The 11,719-nt window shown below is 41.2% G+C and overlaps 1 protein-coding gene across 2 annotated transcripts in view; it reads right to left on the bottom strand.

Moving 5' to 3' along the window:
- Positions 1 to 6,308: 6,308 nt before the first annotated feature.
- The window catches only part of metrn (meteorin, glial cell differentiation regulator), a 48,177-nt gene continuing 42,766 nt past the window's right edge, over positions 6,309 to 11,719 (bottom strand). Inside the window, exons 1-4 of one of the 2 annotated variants that reach the window (XM_024284368.2) lie at positions 11,110 to 11,713; positions 10,265 to 10,698; positions 7,692 to 7,751; positions 6,309 to 6,967 (exon numbers count right to left, since the gene is read on the bottom strand). In XM_024284368.2, the coding sequence (XP_024140136.1) occupies positions 6,654 to 6,967; positions 7,692 to 7,751; positions 10,265 to 10,698; positions 11,110 to 11,219 (918 nt within the window). In that variant the 5' untranslated portion in view covers positions 11,220 to 11,713 and the 3' untranslated portion in view covers positions 6,309 to 6,653. Of the gene's footprint in view, positions 6,968 to 7,691; positions 7,752 to 10,264; positions 10,699 to 11,109; positions 11,714 to 11,719 lie in introns of those variants that run through there. The other variant, XM_036216976.1, reaches the window with a different exon arrangement.

Below are 11,719 nucleotides of genomic sequence, written 5' to 3'. Positions count from 1 at the left end.
TTTGGCATTTTAAAATCAATGTACAGTATGATAGCTGAGCCGAAAACATGTACGAAAGGCGAAATATTGATAAATGCACTAAAAAATTGAAAAATCACACTGCAAAAAGAAGTTAGCAGGAAGTACAGACCTGAAACCTTTCAATTATGAACAGAGATACCGGTGACTATTGATGACGTCATTGAATTAGAAGACACTACTTTTCCATGATTCTCCATTTGGAGGGCTAAATGTAGGGATAGAGATATTTTAAGTTCTCTAGTAGGTTTGTTCATGAAATTCAAGAAAATATAATGCAAAATTGAAATAAAGTTATCTCTAGAGTCTAAACTTTTTGAGTGTTTTACTTTATAAAAGTCCTTTTGTGCCTAAAGAAAGTTAGTCAAAAGACGACGGATGAATTGAAAACGGTCACGGTTTACGCTCCTCTACCTGCTGGCTCGGAGCACCAACAGTGAATCACTGCGAAGAGAATCAGAAAACGGCCTCCATGGAATTACTTCTCTACAGACTCTAAGAGCCTTTACGCAGAAGATTTGTATCAGAGCCTGGCAACTGAGATTTTGGATTCAAACCAAAAGCCAACAGCTGTGGACAGAGTTGTGGGAACCAACAGATGACTCACCCTCCCTGACAACATTTTCCACTTAAGAGTGGTCCAGAAAGATGATTTTCAAATTCTCTTTTGTGTACTAGGCAAGATCACAATAGGAGATGTGGAAACTTCCAGAAAAACCTTGTTGTGGCCAAGGATGTCAACATTTACGATACAAAAAACAGATGTTCCTTCACCAAAGCAATGTTTCAAACAATAGAAAAGTTGTCCTCAGCTATGAGCAAATCTAACATCTTACAGATTGATAGAAATGTTATTGTATCCATGTTAAAATGTTTAAATTGCTTGTTATAATAATATCTTAAGAAGTCATAACTTGCAATAATTAAAGACCCTTTTTCAATCTATTATAAAAGCTTTCCTTGTGGTCTTTAAATTACGATTCTGCCAATTTTAGCCCAAATTTTAAAAATGTGTTGTTTTTTCAGGACTTAGTTTCTGCAGGGTGGCAGTAATTCGCTACAATTTGCTTTTGAATTGTGGGCAGGACTGTCAGCGCAGTGCAACCCCGCCCCCAATTCCCCTTTCCATTGCAGAGAGCTCCAGCTAGCTTGCAGCCCCTCACACTCCACCTCTATAATGGCTACCTGATCTGTCCACGCATGCACAATTATTACATCACTTCCTCTTTGTGGCCAACATTGCGACAGTTAAGCAATTTGATTTAGATTTCCTTCCATAATTTGTATAATTTTGTTGTGTTTTTTGCTCTAAGATTGCAAACCTTGTAATTGATTATCAAAAACTGAAACAAAAAAATGTAAAAAAATAAATAAAATCAACTCCCAGAAAAGAAAACATTTGTTGTTTGCTTGTAGTCCTTAAGATCACGCAGTTCCTGATCCTCCACACTTCTTTTTTTTTGTTGTTGTTTTTTTCAAAATTAAAAAAACACTTTAAATTGTTATAAACATTTTATTACTGTTACTAGCATCCAAATATATACTCTGGTTGCAAAATGTTTTTATTGGAAGAGATGTAATATTTGCACATTCATGGACGGATTGGGTAGCTGTTAGAGGTTCCAACAACCTTAACCTAACTTTAATGTTGCAACAAAAATGATGAGCAATGTTTGAGTGATCCAATGTATTTTTGCATCACAAATAAGTTCTTTTTCAAACTACCTACTCCTGATTCACAACAATTTGAATAAAGAAATACTCAGAAATTCCATTCTGAGCTTAATTTTCTTAATATATGTCCTCCATCATGAGAAAAATGCCACAAGAATGTGTGAAAAACACCAATTTTCATTAGTGAGGATCTTTTAATGACTGGAGTACCAGAAGGGACCCTTCCTGAAAAGTAAAGTATTTTAAATGACTGTGATGGTGCACCTTCACTTCTACAGGTTTCCATCAACCAACTCTCCCACAGCTTTCATTTCTTCTCTCATAAGTTCCATACATCTCCTCAACTAAAATAAAGTGCATGGTGTCAGGTTATGGCACTCTTCAGAGTCTCCACAAAACTGATGGTAACAGCCACAACAAAGGATTACATGGCGTTAACAGCAGTGAACAAATGTCATCAGAAAAAGAAGTTTTCAGCATCCCCATTTATTATTCCCTTGTTTAAAGACAAACGTTCTCCAATGCACGCTTTCAAGCATAAGTAACTGTTCTAGCTTTAGTCTTGCGAGAGCAAACAGCACCGCTGCGAAACTTTGTCTGAACTGACATAAATTCTCTTTTTAAGGGGTTCAAGCGGGGGTCACAAACCAATGACAACAATAATGACAACAATGCAGGAAGCCGATCTTTGTCGAAATGTCACACAATATATTAGTCGAGGGAACAATTAGACAGCCTTTGTTTCGGCTTATCAGTCTGCAGCAGTGGCTCAGAGGATGCTGTGAGTTTAAGCACCAGCGTTTAGGCAACAACATTTAACCAGTAAAATAGAAGAAACATACAATGGTGGATGTCAATGGCTTTATAAAATAATAATTTATGGCAGGATATCGGAAATTTGACAGTAATCTGAGTCATATCATGTCAAAATTGTATAAAATGTGGTATTTGGTTATTTGGTGATGTCCTTTAAAGCTACTTTAAATCACACTCAAGATCACACAATAATGAACACTGTGGGTAATATTTGTAGAGGATGGATTTTACCCACCTTTTGTATTCTAGATTAAACCTTGTTTGAAATACAACTGGAGCTAGAGGCTGTTCACTTGGGGCTTCTTATCCAAGAAAATTTGATGTGCAGCTGCACTTTTACAACAAAAATAACTACTTAAAGCCTGGTTTCACAAATGTTTCTAACGTTCTTTTAGTTTCCATGCAATCGTCAAGTTTTTTATCTTGCAACAACCTTGAGATTAAAATGTATTCTACTAAAAAATGTTGCCTTGAGAATCATCTCAAGAATCATGTGAAGTCTTTAGAGGTCTTTTTAATGCAATACTAACTATAGTAACATTACAACATAAAAAAAGATATGTCAAGCAGAGGAAAAAGATTAGCTGTTTCTGCAAATGAGGAAATTGGAAATAGAAAGGAAGCATACATCTGTTTGATCCGGGTCAAATCATGATGTTCAAGTGTGCAGTTCTGCTTTGTGACCAATCACACAATGGCTATGCACTGTATAGGAACCTTGGGGGTATGATGAGTCAAGCGTGACATGGTGCCAATTTTATATACTTTTGTTGAAGTATAAAACAAAACTTTATTGATAAAGCCCACACGGACCACTGAAATCACCTTCTTGAAGCTAAAAAAAGTAACTGGAGCCACATGAGTTTATTGGGTCACCATGACCAAGCCACTCTCTATTTAGTCCAATGTATGACAGTCATCCATCCATCCATCCATTTTCAGAACTCATGAAATCCCAGATTGGGGTCACGAGGTTGCTGTTGGGCGAAGGTGGGGTACATCCTGAACGGGTCGGTCGGCAGACTGTTGCAGCTGTATAATAGCCTAACTTTACATCATAAATGAACATTGTCGAGCCAACTGCTTTTTTTCCATCTCTGCTTTAGAACTCAAGACAACTGAATCACGGGCGTTTGAGTAGAGTTTTATCCATCCATCCATGTTCTTACGCTCATCCGAGACCGGGTCGCAGGGGCAGCAGTCTAAGCAAAAATGCCCAGGCTTCCCTTAACCGGTCACTTCCTCCAGCTACTCTGAGGGGAGCCCAAGGTGTTCCAAGGTCAGCTGAGAGATGTAGTATCCCCAGAGTGTCCTGGTTCTTCCCCCAGACCTCTGCCCAGTGAGACATGCCCGGAATACCTCTCCAGAGAGGCGTCCAGGAGGCATCAGAACCAGATGCCCGAGCCACCTCAACTGGCTCCTCTTGATATGTAGGGGAAGCGGCTCTACTTTCTCCGCGTGACTCTAAGGGAGTTCCAACCATCCTATGGAGGAAGCTCATTTCAGCCGCTTGTAGTCGGGATCTTGTTCTTTTGGTCATGACCCAGAACTCGTGACCATAGGTGAGTACTGGAGCGAAGATCGACCGGTAAATTGAGAGCTTTGCTTTCTGGCTCAGCTCTCTTTTCACCACAATGGACCGGTCGTCCACATCACTGTGGACGCCGCTCCAATCCATCTGTCAATCTCACTCTCCGATCTTCCCTCACTCATGAACAAGACCCCAAGATATTTAAACTCCTCTACCTGAAAAAACTCAAAAGTTGACCAAAAAAAAAGAAAGAAAGTGAAAGCAACAGTTAGATAATCAGTATTTTTTTTGAACTGGCAAGAGTCTGTTAGCACATAGAAGGGCAGCTTGGGCTGACATCAAGCCAGGGGGTGTTTTAAAGGGGCACTGAAGCAGTAAATGACTGGGGAGGCTCGGTCACATGAGTTTCATTTACAGAAGTGAACCTGCAGCCTTTTATGGCAGACAGTGGGTTGGAGGCAGAGAAGGCTTCTTTTTCCATTGAAACTAAAAAACATGCTAATTCCTCCAGCTGCTCAAACACAAAAGGAGTTTATTACAGCCAGTAAATTTAGGATTTTACAGAGATGAGTGGCACATTTTAATGCAACAGAAACAGGTGGTGGAATGGTATGAAAATGTACCACAGTCAGCCATATTCAGCTATATTAAATATATATATGTATATATATACATCATTATGTGTGTATATATATATATATAAGTGTATACATATATGCTGTATATATATATATATATATATTATTATGTGTGTGTGTATAAATATATATATATATATATATATATAAACACAAGTATATATATATATATATATATAAAACACACGTATAATATATATATATATATATATATAAATATATATATATTATTATGTGTGTGTGTATAAATATATATATATATATATATACACACAAACACACGTATACTATATATATATATATATATACACACACACACATTATTAAAAAAACACTTTTAAAGCCTGCAGACGTACACCAGGAAAGGCTTTGATTACACATGCTCACACGCGGTCTGGACAAAGTGAGCGACTGTGTGGCACCTCAGAACAATCAAGTCTGCCACTCAGCTCCTTTAATGACAATTTATTACTTCCTGAACCCTGAAAACATGAGGCCCAGGACAACTGAATTTCAACCGCTGTTTCTCTATCTCCTTCCCTGTCCGAACGCCACCCGCCCTCCCCCCTCCAGTCCAAAACAGTCTCTAAATCTGTCCCGCCTTTTAGGGACCCTGCCCCTCACAGGCACACATATTGTTCGGAATCTAATTCACGGGTGCTAGAGGTGACTTATGCTTGAGAAAAATGTACCGTGGAAGAAAGCTTTCATGCTCTGCGTGTAATGCGGACTGACCAGCGTTGATGCATTAGATGGGGGGATTAAAGAGCATGAAACAGCCTTACGTTTTTAGGAATTCGCTTGAAGTGGAAAAGCTCTGAGACGAACACACGGACAGCCGGAAATAGTGTTTGAAAAATGACAGAATACTTTAATAGAACAGATGAACATAAAAATAATTCAGAATACTTGTTTTTTTCCCTTAACCTTCTTATCAACATATATACATTTTTCACATAAATTCACATCAGAAATGCACAAAAAATGGCAGTATATGCATTTTAAGCAAATCACTTCACTGTGGTGATTTGGTACAAACCCCGTCTGCTTGAAGCTCTAGTGCACTAGACAGAATAGAAAATAGTGTTTAAAAAAAATGAACTGAGTGTTTTTATTTATAACTTAAAAATACTTTATTTGAATTATAATTGGGATTACTTTGACTGGCTTTTATCTCCATTTTATGAATACTGAAAATAACATCTTATCTGTTTATAAACCAAAAAAAGGCTTCAACTAGTTTTTTTTACTGCTTTGGCCAAAATTAATTTAAAAACTTTTATGGAAAGAAAGTGTCTAAAATAAAACAGAATCTCAGACTGGCTACAACAAAAAAGTGCTCTACATCGAGCTGCTCGGGTTGTCTCTGTAAATGCTCACAGGGTCTGCACATATATTAACTTCTTAGCTGTTGCACTATGCTACATATATTTGCTTTTTTTTTTATTTGGTTTTCAGTGCTTGCAGCATCTCGCTTTCCAGATTATCTTGTTTCCATCAGGAGTGCAAATAGTTTTTCTTCACATTTCCTTCAGTGAAGGCTTTCTACGATAACCTTAATAACACTGAGGTCAACCGATCCTCCTATAAATCGAACTCTATCTGGGTATAAATGTGTGAAAAAATCTTTTTTTTTTTGTTTTCCTGAGTTTCCAGCAGTGACTCCCAGCAAATGAATGGCTTCTCTGATTGAATCCCAAATGCAAAACTTCTCATGAAATTTACTTTGATCGGTTCTGCAGCGTCCGATCTAGAATGTTTAACCCTGTCCCTCTGGTCCCGCCTTCACCGTGACTGAGCAGGTGACCGCATATTGCACTGAAATGGGAAACAAGCCCATTTCTCTCCTCAGTCCTTTGGGAAGACCTCATCAGCTGATGGTTCTGATCCACCATCTGCACAGTCCAGGCCTGAGTTGGGCCCAGCTTTCAGCTCCCCCATGCTTCTGTTTGGTAGACGAGCTGCTGAAGCCTTCGTCAGTCTACAGGCAGTTCGCAGGGTATCTGCTGTGCAGCTTTGGCCAGAGCATAAGTCCTCTGAAAGTCCCTGTAGCGGGGCGCACAGCCCAGCCAGGCCTCCCCGAAGTGGATGCGGCCGGTGAACAGGAAGCTGCCGGGGCCGGGTTTGACGCCGCACTGAAGCAGAGTCCGGATTTCACCCCAACCGGGTAGGCGGCTGTTGCTGTTGAAGATCGCGTATTTCTGACGGAACACGCGGGTGGATTTCACTTTGATGACCGCTGCTCTCAGACTTTCGTCTTCCTCCACGGACCGGATGTTGCCTCGCACCACTGCAGGTAAACAGATCGCTTGTGTTAGCATTACATCATTTTCACTGTCATTTTCAAACTAAGCCCTTTTACCTCTCTACATCTCTAACCTGAGATGGGCTACCTAGGCGGCTGCCTAGGGTGCCACTTCTTTACAACTTCAAGGATTAAATAAAAAAGGAAGAGGAGGAAACGCAGGCTCAAAGCAGAGGTTTTCCTTGGAAATTCACTCCCCCCTGCCTTTTGGTCAAAAAACATCAATTTAACTTCCATTAATTTAACACAGAATTAACTGGTTCAAGCTCTGGCGATCTCAAACTGGGATGGTAAGTTCTTTTTTTGCCTGGGGCGCCATGCAGCAAGGCCTGCCTTCAAGTCACTGTTTTCTGTCAAACAGGTGTGCTTCATTTTCCTGTTCTTTTTAATACTCAGCAGACTAATCCCTCTTACTTTAGTTGAAAGCTAAACTTCTCCTTAGTACTTCCACAGGTCAATCAAAGGGAGATTAGTCCACCGCTTCCACTCTTAGAGGGGGTGTCGTTCTAAGATTAGTGCTCTACAACCTTTCTCCTTAGGTTTCTGTTGGGTGTGGGGTGGTAGTTACCCGCCGTTTCACCTTCTCACCATGGTTTTCTGCTTTGATGCCAATCTGAGACATGTAGATTTTCGCAATAGATAACTTTAACGGAAAGCTAGGTTTTGTGTTGAAATCTGTTTTTTTGATGGGAAAAATGTCAAAACTTACCAAAGTCACTGGTGCAGACAGCCATCAGAATCTCTGTGTTGTTGCAAGGTCTGCAGGCATCTAGAGAGAAGAAGGGAAGGGAGCCAGTGAGGGACATTTCACAACACTCAGGTCTTGCGTACAGCCAGATTACATGTTCAAGAACGGTAATTAAATTTAGCCAAAACCACAATAAAACAAGTGAGCCAACCTCTGTCCGATAAACAGACAGCTGCTCCTTTAACAGCCAACAGACAGGGATCAGATAAGGATGAATGTGTGAAGCCATTTCCACCCCCAGACAAAAATTTTATTCCTCCCACTAAAGCCTTCCAGGGTGTCTACAGTCACACCTCATCAAAGTATAAACCGGAGTAGAAGAGAGAAGGAGGAAAAGACCTAAGATAATGTTTCACACATTCATTCTCCTTAAAACAGCACAATCTTGTATCATAATAGTTTGAATTAAAGATAGATCACTCCGATCATTTTTTGATCCAAGTGTTGCCAGTGGTCTTTTCACTATGATATCCCATTTTAAGCCAAAATAAGTTTCTACAGAGCTGCAGTAAATCATTCTTTTGCCGAAGAGTAAGCCTGCATCCTTTTCCCATCATCCACCTTTAATGGATGGATTCAAATCTGTCTAATTTGTTCTTCAGCAAATGGTTTCCTCTCTTCCTGTCCATGCCTTGACTTTTAGACTTTTATGTCTTGTCTTTAAACATAAACTACTTTATTTTCACTGTTTTAGTATTTTCATTTGCTATTTTGTGATTTTAGCGTGTGAATTTACTTATAAATTGGTTTGGCAAAAATGTATGAACAATAAAAAAAAAATCTGTTAGCACACTCTCCCACTAGCTTACAGCCCCTCACAACCCAAGCATAAAGGTGCATTCACACCAAACGCGATTCGTGCGACAAATACGCCACCCCTCTTTCGCCCGCCAAGTAAATTCGCTGGTCGTCACCTGTAAAAAAAAAAAAGTGTTCCTGAGTTTGACGCCGTGGTCGCGTGTTGGAGGAGCTACCAACTAATGTTTTTAGGATGGTCGCTATAAGGAACGAAGTCCGTGGATATCTTGATTAGAATGTTTGGGAAACACATTAAGATTTATTTATTGTGAAGAGTTAGCTAACGTTAGTGTGCAGCTTCCAGTGCTTAAATATACATAACAACAGCGGTTTTAAAACTTTACAAAAGGTTATGCTACCTCAAAAAGTCATGACTTACATTTAAATGTAGCTCAGAGCGCACCCACGTGAAGAAAAACATTTCTCGGTGTGAAGCAGTTTACCCTCGCAATTTAGGACTCCGTGTGGAGGGTCAAATTTAAAAAATACATTTCCGACAGGACTAGTACTTAAACTGCTACTTCAAATGGAAGGGAAAGGAGAAGGGAATAATTTGGATTGGGCCTTAAATGTAAGTAATGACTTTTTGTTGTAGCATGTAAAGTTATAGAACCGCTGTTATGTATATTTACACGCAGCAAGCTCCCGGTTAACGCTAGCTGACTGCCAACTATTGGTGATTGAGTGACGTCCGAATTCGGAGACATTATTTTTCCACGACTCTCCGTTTGGAGGGCTAAATGTAGGGGAAGGGGAAGGGAAGACTTTGGACAATACGAGTGCTACAAAAAGGGCGAGCAATATTGAAGCTATCCAGCCAGGCGCTAGCTTAGAAAACGAAGACGCACATGGATATAGTCGTCTACAACAAGTGGTTCAGAATGAAGAGGAGTACCAAGTGTAGCTTTTGTCACTGCTACAAGCTTTTTCCAATGTAATTTTTTCATCTGCTCCTGATTCACAGATATTTGAAAAAAGAAATACTCCGAAATGCACTTTAAATTTAATTTTTATTTATATATGTCCTTCAATCATGAGAAAGTTGCCACAATAATGCATTAAAAACCCTAAAAAAACAATTTTCCTCGAAGTAGGGTTTGAATTCATTTCTGATAGACCCAAAAAGTGTCTGAACTAACTGAACCAGCTTTTAAAGAAATAACCCTGACATTGTTTAAACTCCTCTTTAGAAGGCTCTTGCCCACCCCTACTTACAGAAAAACTTGTGATAAATGAGATTCCTCTTTCTCTAGACCACTGAACCCCCCCCCCCCCCAACCCTAATCAGTGTGTGACTATGTAGGGGGGGTGTACTCCAGCAGACAAGTCTCCTCATAAGAGTAGCGGCTCAACAAAAGGGAGGGGGGCAACATCTCAGCTGGGCACAGGCCTCCCTGTCGCCTGGGCAACGGCAGTAATCCCAGAATACTCATGCGGCATCCATTCAAAGAGCTCGGGACTCTGGAGAAAGACCCACATACTGCGCTTTTGTACCCCTCCTCCCTGCTCCACTGCTCCAAACCAGGACGCCCCTGGGGAAAGTCTGGCCACTTCCTCCTCCGCATGAGCCGTGGAAAGCCCAACCAGCCCACAGAGGCCTGTTCTGAATTATGAATCATCTACACTGAGGGTTTATGGGATATAAGATCATCCCTTTTTTCCAAACCAGTTGCATGTGATGGTGAAGTTTATAATTTTGCCATTTGTGGGAAATGAGATTTTAAAACGTGACTAACCTTCACTGCTGATGGAGTTGGAGTCCAGAGACATGCGAGCCGACCAGTCCCCCCTCAACTCATAGCGAAAGGACGCTATCCTCCTGCTGATGTCCTGGTGGGGCGTAGCTTGCAGGAAGAGGGCCACTTTCTCGCCAGGAAGCCGACTGAAGCAGCGCACCCTGGGAGGAGGGGACGACTCCAGTCGGTCTCCCACCAGCAGCTCCAAGACGCCGTCTTTCTCCAAGTAAAGCTGGGCGCCGTGGAACTGCTCAGAGGGCTTGACGCAGGTGGTGATGAGGCCGCTGCTGCTGCCACCAGGGCCCACCGCCACAGAGGGGAGGCGCGGGGAGAGGGTGAGGTGCAGGGCTCCTTTGGGATACAGCCAGTCCAACGTGCCCTCTGAGCAGTGGAGGGATATCTGCTCCACGCTGCCCTTCTGCTGGGACAAACCACTGTGGAGGAGAGCCATAAGAACTTTAAATAAATACCTTTGTGCAATTTATGCACAAAATGTATGCTTTAAAAATAAATGAGCAAAACACATGCAATAAAAATGTTATAATAGAATGTCAGATAAGCTCCTGCGCCACCTAGTGGTGCATTCAGGTGCAAAGGGCCCAATTGGATTAGTAGGGGCCACATTAGGATGAACAAAATGTCAATTATACCCATAATAAATATATGTATTTATATAATTGCATAAAAAGCATGGACTCTATGGCTATTTCCGTTATGATTCTGTAATTTGCCCCCCATGTTTCCTGCAGGAACCCCAACATTTAAAGGCTTCCACTGCAGGAATATCTCTACACCTGTAGCACCACCTACAACTGATCTTTCCTCAAAGTTTCAAAGATACTTGCCTTCCTCTCCAGCTGCACTGGTCTTCAGAATAATTCGCAAATGAGAAGTCAAACAGCGGGAAAAGCAAAATCCAGACTGCGTTAATCACACTTCTTCCAAAGACAGGCATTTTCGGTCGATGCGCACTCAAATATCCCAGAGCCGTCCGCCTAAAAATCAAGGCTTCGATAAATCTTCTATAAAACTACTACTGTCGTGTGTCCGGGGAACTCCATATCTCCGCATCCGCTGTTGAAGTGGACGCACTCCCTGCGCTCTCCGGACTGCAGTGGCGCAGGAGACGCGCAACTCCTCCAAACTTATCTCGCCTGTTGAAACTTCCTGGACCAATCAGAGTCCTCCGGGAGAAACTTTAAACCACTCACTCGGGGCGGGAGGGGGAGGGAGCCCCCCATGAATGAGGGAGGGAGGGGGAGGGGGCAGACAAATAATTGTATTCAAAGATAAACTGCTATTGTGTCGCTCTGGTCTGCATGCAAAAATACAAATTAACTTGTGTGTTGAGTGAGTGAATGTGCATACATGATTGGAGGGCTAAAAAAAAGCCTGCAGGTATTTTCAAACATACATCTGAAGTACTTTTATGTAAAGGAATGTGCTCCAAGCTTA

Source organism: Oryzias melastigma, linkage group LG19, assembly GCF_002922805.2.
Source record: "Oryzias melastigma strain HK-1 linkage group LG19, ASM292280v2, whole genome shotgun sequence".
Taxonomy (NCBI): Eukaryota; Metazoa; Chordata; class Actinopteri; order Beloniformes; family Adrianichthyidae; genus Oryzias; species Oryzias melastigma.
Note: the sequence above shows the minus strand (reverse complement) of the source record. Positions and strands in the feature narration are given on the sequence as shown.